The following is a 16,802-nucleotide window of genomic DNA, read 5'->3' on the forward strand; positions in this document are numbered from 1 at the left end:
GAATACTTGTTGCTAAGGGGAACAACCACCGGGGATCCCTGCACGGACTGCTTCCTCCCAGCCCCTCTCACCGTCACCCATCTGTTTTCAATCCTCGGAGTAACTGTATTCCTAAAGCTTGTGTCTATGGCCATCTCTGCGTCCCTGATGATCCTAAGTTCATCCAACTCCAGCTCCAGTTCCCTAACACGGTTTTGGAGGAGCTGCAGATGGGTGCACTTCCCACAGGTGTAATCGGTAGGGACACTGTCGTCATCCCTCACCTCAAACATAGTGCAAGAGGAACATTGCACTGCCTGCACACCCATCCCCTCTAGATACCTTGCCAGTACCAGGTAGAAAGTGCAAAAATGAATTCAACTCACCCCTGCTCGCCCTTTCAGCCTAAGCCCTGTGAGCCAAAGTCTTATAGCTCACACTCTGCTTCCCACATACTCCCCTGCCCGCTCCCGACGCTGCCCGCTGTATACTGCAGCCTACCTTTTATACTTCACGCGCTTAAAAAACCCTTCCCAGACTCCTTTGCTGCCCACTTCTACTTTTCACTTTAAACTTGAAAAACTGCTGTTAAAGTAAAGGCCAAAAAAAATACACACACTAGCTGACTAATTAAATAAATAAACAATTCAATTGAATGTTTTTAAGACAAGGATAGATAAATTTTTGAACAGTAAAGGAATTAAGGGTTATGGTGAGCGGGCGGGTAAGTGGAGCTGAGTCCACAAAAAGATCAGCCATGATCTTGTTGAATGGCGGAGCAGACTCGAGGGGCCAGATGGCCTTCTTCTTGCTCCTAGTTCTTATGTTCTCATGTTGCAGCTATCTAAAACCTTGGTTTAGCTACATTTGGAGTATTGCGAGCAGTTCTGGTCACCACACTACCAGAAGTACACGGAAGCTTTGGAGAGAGTGCAAAGAAGGTTCACCAGGATGTTGCCTGGTCTCGAGGGTGTCGGCTATGAGGAGAGGTTGGATAAACTGGGATTGTTTTCACTGGAAAGACAGAGGCTGAGGGGAGACCTGATAGAGGTCTACAAAATGATGAGAGGCACAGACAGGGTGGATAGTCAGAGGCTTTTCCCCAGGGTGGAAGTGTCAATTACAAGGGGTACAGGTTCAAGGTGAGAGGAGGGAGTTTAAGGGAGATGTGCGGGGGAAGTTTTTCACACAGAGAGTGGTGGGTGCCTGGAACGCGCTGCCAGAGGAGGTGGTGGAAGCAGGAACATTAGCAACATTTAAGAGGCATCTGGATGTGTCCATGAATAGGGAGGGAATAGAGGGATACGGACTGAGTAAGGGCAGAAGGATTTTTTTAGTTTATTTAGGGCATCATGGTCGGTGCAGACTTGGAGGGTCGGAGGGCCTGTTCCTGCGCTCTACTTTTCTTTGTTCTTTGTGCTCAACCTGTCCATACCCCATAATCTTATACACCTCAATCATGTCCGCTCAAGATAAAACAATCCAAGCCTATCCAGTCTCTCCTTATAACTCAAATGCTCCGTCCCAGGAAGGTCTAATATAGATAGGAAATATACAGTAAATGGCAGAACCCTTAAGAGTATTGATAGGCAAAGGGATCTGGGTGTACAGGTACACAGGTCACTGAAAGTGGCAATGCAGGTGGAGAAGGTAGTCAAGAAGGCATACGGCATGCTTGCCTTCATTGGCTGGGGTATTGAGTTTAAAAATTGGCAAGTCATGTTGCAACTTTATAGAACCTTAGTTAGGCCACACTTGGAATATAGTGTTCAATTCTGGTCGCCACACTACCAGAAGGATGTGGAGGCTTTGGAGAGGTTACAGAAAAGATTTACCAGGATGTTGCCTGGTATGGAGGGCATTAGCTATGAGGAGAGGTTGGAGAAACTTGATTTATTCTCACTGGAACGACGGAGGTTGAGGGGCGACCTGATAGAAGTCTACAAGATTATGAGAGGTATGGACAGAGTGGATAGTCAGAAGCTTTTTCCCAGGGTGGAAGAGTCAATTCCTAGGGGGCACAGGTTTAAGGTGCGAGGGGCAAGGTTTAAAGGAGATGTCCGAGGCAGATTCTTCAGAGAGTAGTGGGTGCCTGGAACTCGCTGCTGGGGGAGGTAGTGGAAGTGGATACGATAGTGATTTTTAAGGGGCGTCTTGAATCTCTTCTGCACCCCCTCCAGTGCAATCACATCCTTCCTATAGTGAGGTGACCAGAACTGCACACAGTGCTCCAGCTGTGGCCTAAATAATGCTCTGTACAACTCCAACATTACCTCTTTGCACATATACCCTGTGCCACGACTGATGAAAGCAAGTGTCCCATATGCCGTCTTAACGATCCTATTCACCTGCTCTGCCACCTACAGGGATCTGCGAATAATTACCCCAAGATCCCTCCATTCCGCTGAGCTTCCCAGTGTTGATGTATACACACTATGTGCTTTGACAGATAGAAATCTATAGAATGATGAGAGGCATAGAAAGGGTGAACAGACAGAATCAATTCCCCAGAGTTGAAATATCTAATACAAGGGGGCATGCACTGAAGGTGAGAGGGGAAAGTTCAGCGGAGATGTGAGGGGCAGGTGTTTTACAGAGTGTGGTTGGTGTCTGGAACGCGCTGCCAGGGATGGTAGTGGTAGCAGATACAATAGGGGCATTTAAGGGGCTTTCAGAGAAGCCCCCGAATATGCAAGGGAGAGAGTAATATGGAGCAAGGGCAGGCAGAAGGGATTAGATTAATTTGATGTCATGTTCAGTACAACATGATGGGCCGAAGGGCCTGTTCCGATGCTGTACTGTTCTATGTTTCCAATATATGATCTCTGCTGTCAGGTTATAAAATATTCTGTCAGGTCCAAATCTTTTGCACAAAGTTAATCTCATGAGGGACAGAAAGAAAGAAAAAGAGAGAGAGTGACAGAGAGAGAGTGACAGAGAGAGAGTGACAGAGAGAGAGAGAGAAAGTGAGAGAGAGTGAGAGAGAGAGAGTGAGTGAGAGAGAGTGACACAGAGAGAGATACAGAGAGAGAGAGACAGAGAGAGAGAGACAGAGAGAGCGGCAGAGAGAGAGAGAAAGCAACAAAGAGGAAGAGACAGAGTGAGAAAGAGAGGGTGAGAAAGAGAGAGTGAGAGTGAGAGAGTGAGAGAGAGAGAGTGAGAGAGAGAGAGTGAGAGAGAGTGAGAGAGAGAGAGTGACAGAGAGAGAGCGACAGAGAGAGAGAGACAGAGAGAGAGACAGAGAGAGAGACAGAGAGAGAGACAGAGAGAGAGACAGAGAGAGAGTGACAGAGAGAGAGAGACAGAGAGAGAGAGACAGAGAGAGAGAGACAGAGAGAGAGAGACAGAGAGAGCGGCAGAGAGAGAAAGAAAGCAACAGAGAGGAAGAGACAGAGTGAGAAAGAGAGGGTGAGAAAGAGAGAGAGAGAGTGAGAGAGAGAGAGTGAGAGAGAGAGTGAGAGAGAGTGAGAGAGAGAGAGTGAGAGAGAGAGAGCGACAGAGAGAGAGCGACAGAGAGAGAGCGACAGAGAGAGAGCGACAGAGAGAGAGCGACAGAGAGAGTGACAGAGAGACAGTGACAGAGAGAGAGAGTGACAGAGAGAGTGACAGAGAGAGAGTGACAGCAGGATATAGATCAGTTGGAGACTTGGGCGGAGAGATGGCAGATGGAGTTTAATCCGGACAAATGTGGACATTTTGGAAGGTCTAATACAGAGAGGAACTATACAGTAAATGGCAGAACCCTTAAGAGTATTGATAGGCAAAGGGATCTTGGTGTACAGGTACACAGGTCACTGAAAGTGGCAATGCAGGTGGAGAAGGTAGTCAAGAAGGCATACGGCATGCTTGCCTTCATTGGCCGGGACACTGAGTTTAAAAATTGGCAAGTCATGTTGATGCTTTATAGAACCTTAGTTAGGCTGCACTTGGAATATAGTGTTCAATTCTGGCCACCACACTGCCAGAAGGATGTGGAGGCTTTGGAGAGGGTACAGAAAAGATTTACCAGGATGTTGTCTGGTATGGAGGACATTAGCTATGAGGAAAGGTTGGAGAAACTTGGTTTGTTCTCACTGAAGCAACAGAGGTTGATGGGAGACCTGATAGAAGTCTACAAGATTATGAGAGGCATGGACAGAGTGGACAGTCAGAAGCTTTTTCCCAGGGTGGAAGAGTCAGTTACTAGGGGGCATAGGTTCAAGGTGCGAGGGGCAAGGTTTAAAGGAGATGTCCGAGGCAGATTTTTTACATAGAGAGTAGTGGGTGCCTGAACTCGCTGTGAGGGGAGGTAGTGGAAGCGGATATGGTGGGCGGCACGGTAGCACAGTGGTTAGCACTGCTGCTTCACAGCTCCAGCGACCTGGGTTCGATTCCCAGCTTGGGTCACTGTCTGTGTGGAGTTTGCACATTCTCCTCGTGTCTGCGTGGGTTTCCTCCGGGTGCTCCGGTTTCCTCCCACAGTCCAAAGATGTGCGGGTTAGGTTGATTGGACATGCTAAAATTGCCCCTTAGTGTCCTGGGATGCGTAGATTAGAGGGATTAGCGGGTAAAATATGTAGGGATATGGGGGTAGGGCCTGGGTGGGATTGTGGTTGGTGCAGACTCGATGGGCCGAATGGCCTCTTTCTGTACTGTAGGGTTTCTATGTTCTATGGTAGTGATTTTTAAGGGGCGTCTTGACAAGTACATGAATAGGATGGGAATAGAGGGATATGGTCCCTGGAAGGATAGGGGGTTTTAGTTCAGTCGGGGGCAGCATGGTCGGTGCAGGCTTGGAGGGCCGAAGGGCCTGTTCCTGTGCTGTAATTTTCTTTGTTCTTTGACAGAGAGAGAGTGACAGAGAGAAGCGGCAGAGAGAGAGCGGCAGAGAGAGAGAGGCAGAAAGAGAGAGGCAGAGAGAGGCAGACAGAGAGAGAGAGGCAGAGAGAGAGAGGCAGAGAGAGAGAGGCAGAGAGAGAGAGGCAGAAAGAGAGAGAGAGGCAGAGAGAGAGACAGGGAGTGTGAGACAGGGAGTGTGAGACAAAGACAGAGAGAGCGACAGAGAGAGCGACAGAGAGAGCGACAGGGAGAGCGACAGGGAGAGCGACAGGGAGAGCGACAGGGAGAGTGACAGGGAGAGTGACAGGGAGAGTGACAGGGAGAGTGACAGAGTGATGATCAGGGTTGAAGACGGGAAGTTGGTGATTTCATGTTATGCTCAGGTGATGAATCTGTGCCATTACCTGGTAAACCGGTGACAGGCTCCCCGGTCGGTATGGATACTGAAAGAAAGAGAAGCCATTAGAGGGATTTGGCATGATTCCTCACATTCCATCTCCAGCCTTCAGTGCAGCCGACACAGGAGGAGAATGATCAATGAGAACCCGTGGGGTTCACAGGGAATTCTTCTCACTGATCTGTCTCTCTCTCTCTCTCTCCCTCTCTCCCCCACAGTCGCCCATCTCTCCCTCTCTCTCCCTCACACTCGCCCATCTCTCTCTCTCCCTCACACTTGCTCATCTCTCTCTCTCTCTCTCTCTCACCCATCTCTCTCTCTCACCAATCCCTCTCCCTCTCAGTCACCCACTTCTCTCTCTCTCTCTCCCTCACACTCGCCCATCTCTCTCCCTCTCCCATCTCTCTCTCTCTCTCCCTCGCCCATCTCTCTCTCTCCCTCGCCCATCTCTCTCTCTCGCTCTCTCTCCCTCGACCATCTCACTCTCTTCCTCACACCCGCCCATCTCTCTCTCTCTCTCTTCCCCCCAATTTGTCCATTGTAGACCAGGTAGTCATGTGGACAATGGGATAATGTGTGTATAAAAGGGGTTCTGAGTTGCAAGGGCTGAAGTGTTCCCGGGCGTGGGCAGACATATAGCGTGTAAGAACTTCTTAGTGTTATCAATAAACATTTATTGCTGTCCACTCTTGGTCACCAGTTACTGGAACCCAATAGTCCCACACGGTCTCAGGAGTTGGAAGATTAGCACATATACCCACTTGAGTTTGACAAAAACACCACAGACAACTGGACAAAATTCTAAATGGATCCATCAGATAATCAAAGGGCGAACAAGCATTCACTCCGTTAAATTTATCAGGCCCTGAGGGAGTGGAGAGATTTGAGACTTTTGTTTTTCAAATGCAGGAAGAGACGGAGGATCCTGAGATACTGTTGGAATGATTGAGTGCATATACATGCCAGGAAAGAACATCCGACTGGATAGACACACATTCAATACAACCAACCAAAGCTTTGGTGAATCTATTGTCATTCACCAAAGCTCTAAAAAATCCCAGCAAAGAAATGTATGTTTGGCACCCTCACTGATGAAGCTGTGTGAGATCGCATTGTGTGTGGGTGTCCATGGTGATGGTGTGCGGTGTCCATGGTGACGGTGTGTGCTGACCATGGTGATGGTGTTCATGGTTATGGTGTCCATGGTTATGCTGCCCACAAGTAGCTTCCCGGTGAGAAAGATCCAATGCCAGAATCTGCCATCAGTAATTAAACACCAAATGGGTCACCAGAAAGTAGCAGCAAAGGGTTATGGCAGGAGGAAGAGGTTTTCGCGGTACAAGACCGGTCCTACTCCAACTCCAGTGGCCACCACTCACTGAACTGAACGACATGTTTGGAAAAGGCTGTAACAAATGTGGCAACTGAAACCATTTTGCAAAGTGTACAAGACCCTGTGAAGATGGTGGAACAGGTTCTAGTTGACATGTCCAAGGCCAAGGTTTTCAGCATCTTGGATGTGAAGTGTGGATTTTAGCAAACCGCACTGGATGAAGAATCCTCGCGACACACAATATTCATGGCTTTGGTGGGTAGAGGCTGTTCTGTCTTTAAAACCGAGTCAACTGACCCCGCAGACAAAGACCCAAACTCTTGAATTATCGTACAACAAATTTCCATCATCGGACTTTTCCAAGTTACCACAAAATTACACCTGGCAACAAAAATCATTACACACAAAGTAACAAACCTCTGCCTCACTTTGTCACACACAAAGTATTTAACATAGAACAATACAGCACAGTACAGGCCCTTGATATTGTGCCGAGCTTTGTCCGAAACCAAGATCAAGCTATCCCACTCCCGATCATCCTGGTGTGCCCCATGTGCCTATCCAATAACCGCTTGAAAGTTCCTAAAGTGTCCGACTCCACTATCACAGCAGGCAGTCCATTCCACACCCCAACCACTCTCTGATTAAAGAACCTACCTCGGACATCCTTCCTATATCTCCCACCATGAACCCTATAGTTATGCCCCCTAGTAACAGCTACATCCACCAGAGGAAATATTCTCTGAACGTCCACTCTATCTATCCCCCTCATCATCTTATAAACCTCTATTAAGTCGCCTCTCATCCTCCTAGGCTCGAAAGAGAAAAGCCCGAGCTCCCTCAAGCTTTCCTCATAAGACCTACCCTCCAAACTAGGCAGCATCCTGGTAAATCTCCTCTGCACTCTCTCCAATGCTTCCACATCCTTCTTATAGTGCAGTGACCAGAACTGCACACAATATTCCAAATGTGGTCTCGCCAAGGTCCTGTACAGTTGCAGCATAACCCCACGGCTCTTAAACTCAAACCCCCTGTTAATAAACGCGAACACACTATAGGCCTTCTTCACTGCTCTACCCACTTGAGTGGCAACCTTCAGAGATCTGTGGATACGAGCCCCAAGATCTCTTTGTTCCTACACATTCCTAAGAACCCTGCCGTTGACCCTGTAATCCGCATTTAAATTTGTCCTCCCAAAATGAATCACCTTGCACTCATCAAGGCTAAACTCCATCTGCCATTTTTCGGCCCAGCTCTACATCCTATCAATGTCTCTTTGCAGGCTACAACAGCCCTCCACCTCATCCACTACTCCACCAATCTTGGTCTCATCAGCAAATTTACTGACCCACCCTTCAGCCCCCTCCTCCAAGTCATTGATAAAAATCACAAATAGCAGAGGACCCAGCACTGATCCCTGTGGTACACCGCTCGTAACTGGTCTCCAGTCTGAAAATTTTCCATCCAACGCAACTCTCTGTCTTCTATGAGATAGCCAGTTACTTATCCAATCGGCCAAATTTCCCTCGATCCCACACCTCCTTACTTTCTTCATGAGCCGACCATGGGGAACCTTATCAAATGCCTCACTAAATTCCATGTATACGACATCAACTGCTCTACCTTCATCTACACACTTAGTTACCTCCTCAAAGAATTCAATCAAATTTGAGAGGCAAGACTTACCCTTCACGAATCCGTGTTGACTATCCCAGATTAGAACATAGAACATAGAACAGTACAGCACAGAACAGGCCCTTCGGCCCACGATGTTGTGCCGAGCTTTATCTGAAACTAAGATCAAGCTATCCCACTCCCTATCATCCTGGTGTGCTCCATGTGCCTATCCAATAACCGCTTAAATGTTCCTAAAGTGTCTGACTCCACTATCACTGCAGGCAGTCCATTCCACACCCCAACCACTCAAAGTGTAAATAACCTACATCTGATATCCTTCCTATATCTCCCACCACGAACCCTATAGTTATGCCCCCTTGTAATAGCTCCATCCACCCGAGGAAATAGTCTTTGAACGTTCACTCTATCTATCCCCTTCATCATTTTATAAACCTCTATTAAGTCTCCCCTCAGCCTCCTCCGCTCCAGAGAGAACAGCCCGAGCTCCCTCAACCTTTCCTCATAAGACCTACCCTCCAAACTAGGCAGCATCCTGGTAAATCTCCTCTGCACTCTTTCCAGCGCTTCCACATCCTTCTTATAGTGAGGTGACCAGAACTGCACACAATATTCCAAATGTGGTCTCACCAAGGTCCTGTACAGTTGCAGCATAACCCCACGGCTCTTAAACTCCAACCCCCTGTTAATAAAAGCTAACACACTATAGGCCTTCTTCACAGCTCTATCCACTTGAGTGGCAACCTTTAGAGATCTGTGGATATGAACCCCAAGATCTCTCTGTTCCTCCACAGTCTTCAGAACCCTACCTTTGACCCTGTAATCCACATTTAAATTAGTCCTACCAAAATGAATCACCTCACATTTATCAGGGTTAAACTCCATTTGCCATTTTTCAGCCCAGCTTTGCATCCTATCTATGTCTCTTTGCAGCCTACAACAGCCCTCCACCTCATCCACTACTCCACCAATCTTGGTGTCATCAGCAAATTTACTGATCCACCCTTCAGCCCCCTCCTCTAAGTCATTTATAAAAATCACAAAGAGCAGAGGACCAAGCACTGATCCCTGCGGCACTCCGCTAGCAACCTGCCTCCAATCCGAAAATTTTCCATCCACCACCACCCTCTGTCTTCGATCAGACAGTCAGTTACCTATCCAATCGGCCAACTTTCCCTCTATCCCACACCTCCTCACTTTCATCATAAGCCGACCATGGGGGACCTTATCAAACGCCTTACTAAAATCCATGTATATGACATCAACTGCCCTACCTTCATCAACACACTTAGTTACCTCCTCAAAAAAATCAGTCAAATTTGTGAGGCACGACTTGCCCTTCACGAATCCGTGCTGAATTAAGCTGCATCTTTCCAAATGGTCATAAATCCTATCCCTCAGGACCTTTTCCATTAACTTACCGACCACCGAAGTAAGACTATCCAGTCTATAATTTCCAGGGTCATTCCTATTTCCTTTCCTGAACAGAGGAACAACATTCGCCACTCTCCAGTCCTCTGGCACTATCCCCGTGGACAGTGAGGACCCAAAGATCAAAGCCAAAGGCTCTGCAATCTCATCCCTTGCCTCCCAAAGAATCCTAGGATATATCCCATCTGGCCCAGGGGACTTATCGACCCTTAGGTTTTTCAAAATTGCTAATACACCTTCCCTCAGAACATCTATCTCCTCCAGCCTATCAGCCTGTATCTCACACTCATCCTCAAAAACATGGCCCCTCTCCTTGGTGAACACTGAAGAAAAGTATTCATTCATCGCCTCTCCTATCTCTTCTGACTCCATGCACAAGTTCCCACTACTGTCCTTGACCGGCCCTAACCTCACCCTGGTCATTCTTTTATTCCTCACATAAGAGTAAAAAGCCTTGGGGTTTTCCTTGATCTGACCCGCCAAGGACTTCTCATGCCCCCTCCTAGCTCTCCTAAGCCCTTTCTTTTAGCTCATTCCTTGCTACCTTGTACCCCTCAAGCGACCGATCTGTACCTTGTTTTCTCATCCTTACATACGCTTACTTTTTCCTCTTGACAAGACATTCAACCTCTTTTGTGAACCATGGTTCCCTCACTTGGCCATTTCCTCCCTGCCTGACAGGGACATACCTATCAAAGACACTCAGTATTTGTTCCTTGAACAAGCTCCACTTTTCATTAGTGCCTTTCCCTGACAGTTTCTGTTCCCATCTTATGCTCCCTAATTCCTGCCTAATCACATCATAATTACCCCTCCCCCAATTGTAAACCTTGCCCTGCCAGAAGGCCCTATCCCTCTCCATTGCAATAATGAAAGACACCGAATTGTGGTCACTATCTCCAAAGTGCTCTCCCACAACCAAATCTAACACTTGGCCCGGTTCATTTCCCAGTACCAAATCCAATGTGGCCTCACCTCTTGTCGGCCTATCCACATATTGTGTCAGGAAACCCTCCTGCATACACTACAAAAACTGACCCATCTGAACTATTCGACCTATAAAGGTTCCAATCAATATTTGGAAAGTTAAAGTCACCCATGACAACATCCTTAAACATCCTCTGACTTATTGAATCACACACAAAGCATTTGAAAATATCCAAACTACTTGGACTGAGAGGTGAGACAAACTGATCAGATTCCCTCCTGATGGGTTTTGTTCTGATGTCTCCAAGTACCAGACTCGAGGTCTCGCTGCTCTACCCCAGTGGTTGATCCCAGGCTACTGCTGCCGATGTCTCTCCTGTTACAGATATCGCTGGTACTGATCATGCTTCCAGTCACGGATTCACAGGACTACACTAATCAATCTGCTTTTTTGGTCACAAATGATGAAGAGTCATGCATCTGCCAGGAGTCGTAATTCCCTCCGCAACACGACACACAAGGAGGAGTCTACATTCAATCACTGCCAGTTCAAAGCATAGCAGCAGCCACTGTTCGATCAATTCCAGTGTTTGTTCCATGGCTGTAGATCCTCTTCTTTGCTGCTCTCACAGTCCCGAACCTGATATAGAGGTAGCCCTTTACAAATGCCCATTGGCTGCACCATCTTCTCCACATGCCTGATGGGATCTCCATGGGTAGTGAGAACTTCCAACGTGAATGGAGCAACTCTTTGCAGGGTAACCCTGTGAATCATTGTCAATGAGTCTGGTCGGGGCCGTACAATGCAGGAACAAGATACACAGCTTTGTTTAGTCCTCAACACTATCAGGACAATACAGTTAAAGGTCAGCCCCTGCGAAATGGAGATTCAGGCCAGCCAGGTTCCCTCTGTGCATCACTTTCATAGAATCCCGACAGTACAGAAGGAGGCCATTCAGCCCATTGAGTCTACACCACTTCCTCACAGCAATGGTGTGAAACAAAACTCAGACAAGACACCGGCTACATCACAGACGTCCATTGTAAGGACAAGCACGTTCTACTGAGCTTCCTTGGTGCAACTAATTACCTTTCTAAGTTCATTCCCTGCTACAGTGAGGTCACTGACCCCTTTGCCATCTTCTCTGCCATGATGCTGAATGGTGTTGGCGGAGTGCCATGCTGGTGTGTTTAACAAACCCCAGAGGGCACTCTCAGCCCCACCGGCGCGACAACTCTCTGACACTCAGCCCCTGTACTCCAATCAGCGGCCCCCCCTCCCAGCACAGACTTGTACAGTCTGCACCAAGAATGTAGACCACTGGCTTCATATTCTTTGAGGAGGTAACTAAGTGTGTCGATGAAGGTAGAGCAGTTGATGTCGTATACATGGATTTTAGTAAGGCGTTTGATAAGGTCCCCCATGGTCAGCTCATGAAGAAAGTAAGGATGTGTGGGATAGAGGGAAATTTGGCCAATTGGATAAATAACTGGCTATCTCATAGAAGTGGAGATGCCGGCGTTGGACTGGGGTAAACACAGTAAGAAGTCTCACAACACGAGGTTAAAGTCCAACAGGTTTATTTGGTAGCAAATAGCATAAGCTTTCGGAGCGCTGCTCCTTCGTCAGATGGAGTGGAAATCTGCTCTCAAACAGGGCACAGAGACACAAAATCAAATTACAGAATACTGATTAGAATGCGAATTCCTACAGCCAGCCAGGTCTTAAAGATACAGACAATGTGGGTGGAGGGAACATTAAACACAGATTAAAGAGATGTGTATTGTCTCCAGACAGAACAGCTAGTGAGATTCTGCAAGTCCAGGAGGCAAGCTGCTACAGTGAGCTAATACGGCCTAAACCGGGATGTTGGATTTATGTCACATTATCAGTAACATTTTAGTAAGGCGTTTGATAAGGTCCCCCATGGTCGGCTTATGATGAAAGTGAGGAGGTGTGGGATAGAGGGAAAGTTGGCCGATTGGATAGGCAACTGGCTGTCTGACCGAAGACAGAGGGTGGTGGTCGATGGAAAATTTTCGGATTGGAGGCAGGTTGCTAGCGGTGTGCCGCAGGGATCAGTGCTTGGTCCTCTGCTCTTTGTGATTTTTATTAATGACTTAGAGGAGGGGGCTGAAGGGTGGATCAGTAAATTTGCTGATGACACCAAGATTGGTGGAGTAGTGGATGAGGTGGAGGGCTGTTGTAGGCTGCAAAGAGACATAGATCGGATGCAAAGCTGGGCTGAAAAATGGCAAATGGAGTTTAACCCTGATAAATGTGAGGTGATTCATTTTGGTAGGACAAATTTAAATGTGGATTACAGGGTCAAAGGTAGGGTTCTGAAGACTGTGGAGGAACAGAGAGATCTTGGGGTCCATATCCACAGATCTCTAAAGGTTGCCACTCAAGTGGATAGAGCTGTGAAGAAGGCCTGTAGTGTGTTAGCTTTTATTAACAGGGGGTTGGAGTTTAAGAGCCGTGGGGTTATGCTGCAACTGTACAGGACCTTGGTGAGACCACATTTGGAATATTGTGTGCAGGTCTGGTCACCTCACTATAGGAAGGATGTGGAAGCGCTGGAAGGAGTGCAGAGGAGATTTACCAGGATGCTGCCTGGTTTGGAGGGTAGGTCATATGAGGAAAGGTTGAGGGAGCTAGGGCTATTCTCTCTGGAGCGGAGGAGGCTGAGGGGAGACTTAATAGAGGTGTATAAAATGATGAAGGGGATAGATAGAGTGAACGTTCAAAGACTATTTCCTCGGGTGGATGGAGCTATTACAAGGGGGCATAACTATAGGGTTCGTGGTGGGAGATACAGGACGGATATCAGAGGTAGATTCTTTACGCAGAGAGTGGTTGGGGTGTGGAATGGACTGCCTGCAGTGATAGTGGAGTCAGACACTTTAGAAACATTTAAGCGGTTATTGGATAGGCACATGGAGCACACCAGGATGATAGGGAGTGGGATAGCTTGATCTTGGTTTCAGATAAAGCTCGGCACAACATCGTGGGCCGAAGGGCCTGTTCTGTGCTGTACTGTTCTATGTTAGACCGGAATTATAGACCGGTGAGTCTCACTTCTGTTGTCGGCAAGATGTTGGAAAAAATTATAAGGGATAGGATTTATAGTTATTTGGAGAGTAATGAATTGATAGGTGATAGTCAGCATGGTTTTGTGGCAGGTAGGTCGTGCCTTACTAACCTTATTGAGTTTTTTGAGAAAGTGACCAAGGAGGTGGATGGGGGCAAGGCAGTGGACGTGGTATATATGGATTTTAGTAAGGCGTTTGATAAGGTTCACCATGGTAGGCTTCTGCAGAAAATGCAGATGTATGGGATTTGGGGTGATCTAGGAAATTGGATCAGGAATTGGCTAGCGGATAGGAAACAGAGGGTGGTGGTTGATAGTAAATATTCATCATGGAGTGCGGTTACAAGTGGTGTACCTCAGGGATCTGTTTTGGGGCCACTGCTGTTTGTAATATTTATTAATGATCTGGATGAGGGTATAGTTGGGTGGATTAGCAAATTTGCTGATGACACCAAAGTCGGTGGTGTGGTAGACAGTGAGGAAGGGTGTCGTAGTTTGCAGGAAGACTTAGACAGGTTGCAAAGTTGGGCCGAGAGGTGGCGGATGGAGTTTAATGCGGAGAAGTGTGAGGTAATTCACTTTGGTAGGAATAACAGATGTGTTGAGTATAGGGCTAACGGGAGGACTTTGAATAGTGTGGAGGAGCAGAGGGATCTAGCTGTATGTGTGCATAGATCCCTGAAAGTTGGGAATCAAGTAGATAAGGTTGTTAAGAAGGCATATGGTGTCTTGGCGTTTATTGGTAGGGGGATTGAATTTAGGAGTCGTAGCGTTATGTTGCAACTGTACACAACTCTGGTGCGGCCGCACTTGGAGTACTGTGTGCAGTTCTGGTCCCCACATTACAGGAAGGATGTGGAGGCTTTGGAGAGGGTGCAGAGGAGGTTTACCAGGATGTTGCCTGGTATGGAGGGGAGATCCTATGAGGAGAGGCTGAGGGATTTGGGATTGTTTTCGCTGGAAAGGCGGCGGCTAAGAGGGGATCTTATTGAAACATATAAGATGACTAGAGGTTTAGATAGGGTGGATAGTGATAGCCTTTTTCCTCTGATGGAGAAATCCAGCACGAGGGGGCATGGCTTTAAATTGAGGGGGGGTAGTTATAGAACCGATGTCAGGGGTAGGTTCTTTACCCAGAGGGTGGTGAGGGATTGGAATGCCCTGCCAGCATCAGTAGTAAATGCGCCTAGTTTGGGGGCGTTTAAGAGATCCGTAGATAGGTTCATGGACGAAAAGAAATTGGTTTAGGTTGGAGGGTCACAGTTTTTTTTTTTAACTGGTCGGTGCAACATCGTGGGCCGAAGGGCCTGTTCTGCGCTGTAATGTTCTATGTTCTATGTTCTATGTTCTATGTTCTATGTTCTATGTAACCCCCACAGCTTGCCTCCTGGGCTTGCAGAATCTCACTAGCTGTTTTGTCTGGAGACAATACACATTTCTTTAACCTGTGTTGAATGTTCCCTCCACCCACATTGTCTGTACATTTAAGACCTGGCTGGCTGTGGGGATTCGCATTCTAACCAGTATTCTGTAATTTGATTTCTGTGTCTGTGCCCTGTTTGAGAACAGATATCCACTCCATCTGACGAAGGAGCAGCGCTCCGAAAGCTTACGGTATTTGCTACCAAATAAACCTGTTGGACTTTAACCTGGTGTTGTGAGACTTCTTACTGTATCTCATAGAAGACAGAGGGTGGTGGTGGATGGAAAATTGTCAGACTGGAGACCAGTTACCAGTGGTGTACCACAGGGATCAGTGGGGCGGTACGGTAGCACAGTGGTTAGCACTGCTGCTTCACAGCTCCAGGGACCCGGGTTCGATTCCCGGCTTGGGTCACTGTGTGTGGAGTTTGCACATTCTCCTCGTGTCTGCGTGGGCTTCCTCCGGGTGCTCCGGTTTCCTCCCACAGTCCAAAGATGTGCGGGTTCGGTTGATTGGCCATGCTAAAAATTGCCCCTTAGAGAACTAAGATGCGGAGGTTAGAGGGATTAGTGGGTGGATATGGGGGTAGGGCCTGGGTGGGATTGTGGTCGGTGCAGACTCAATGGGCCAAATGGCCTCTTTCTGCACTGTAGGATTTCTATGATTCTCTGTGTGCTGGGTCCTCTGCTATTTGTGATTTTTATCAATGACTTGGAGGAGGGGGCTGAAGCGTGGATCAGTAAATTTGCTGATGAGACCAAGATTGGTGGAGTAGTGGATGAGGTGGAGGGCTGTTGTAGGCTGCAAAGAGACATAGATAGGATGCAGAGCTGGGCCGAAAAATGGCAAATGGAGTTTCACCCTGATAAGTGCGAGGTGATTCATTTTGGTAGGACAAATTTGAATGCGGATTACAGGGTCAACAGCAGGGTTCTGAGGAATGTGGAGGAACAGAGAGATCTTGGGGTTCATATCCACAGATCTCTGAAGGTTGCCACTCAAGTGGATAGAGCCGTGAAGAAGGCCTACAGAGTGTTCGCGTTTATTAACAGGGGGTTGGAGTTTAAGAGCCGTGGGGTTATGCTGCAACTGTACAGGACCTTGGTGAGACCACATTTGGAATATTGTGTGCAGTTCTGGTCACCGCACTATAAGAAGGATGTGGAAGCATTGGAGAGATTGCAGAGGAGATTTACCAGGATGCTACGTGGTTTGGAGGGTAGGTCTTATGAGGAAAGGTTGAGGGAGCTAGGGCTTTTCTCTTTCGAGCGGAGGAGGATGAGAGGCGACTTAATAGAGGTTTATAAGATGATGAGGGGGATAGATAGAGTGGACGTTCAGAGACTATTTCCTCTGGTGGATGTAGCTGTTACTAGGGGGCATAACTATAAGGTTCATGGTGGGAGATATAGGAGGGATGTCAGAGGTAGGTTCTTTACTCAGAGAGTGGTTGGGGTGTGGAATAGACTGTTTGCTGTGATAGTGGAGTCGGACACTTTAGGGACTTTCAAGCGGTTATTGGATAGGCACATGGAGCATACCACAATGATAGGGAGTGGGAAAGCTTGATCTTGGTCTCGGACAAAGCTCAGCACAACATCGAAGGCCTGTACTGTGCTGTACTGTTCTATGTTCTATGTTCTATTGAGGGTCCCCACTGAAACTCCTTTTGGCCAAAAGATTTACTGGGATGCTACCGGAAATTGATGGATTGAGTTATAAGGAGAGGCTGAATAGACTGGGACTTTTTTAGAACATAGAACA

The 16,802-nt window shown here is 47.5% G+C and overlaps 1 protein-coding gene across 1 annotated transcript in view; it reads right to left on the minus strand.

Moving 5' to 3' along the window:
- Positions 1-16,802, minus strand: part of LOC144485729 (SCO-spondin-like) — a 449,590-nt gene that overhangs the window by 204,392 nt on the left and 228,396 nt on the right. The window contains exon 19 of the mRNA XM_078203820.1: positions 5,202-5,240. Coding sequence (XP_078059946.1) covers positions 5,202-5,240 — 39 coding nt within the window. The remainder of the gene's footprint in view (positions 1-5,201; positions 5,241-16,802) is intronic.

This window comes from Mustelus asterias, unplaced genomic scaffold (assembly GCF_964213995.1).
Source record: "Mustelus asterias unplaced genomic scaffold, sMusAst1.hap1.1 HAP1_SCAFFOLD_212, whole genome shotgun sequence".
Taxonomy (NCBI): domain Eukaryota; kingdom Metazoa; phylum Chordata; class Chondrichthyes; order Carcharhiniformes; family Triakidae; genus Mustelus; species Mustelus asterias.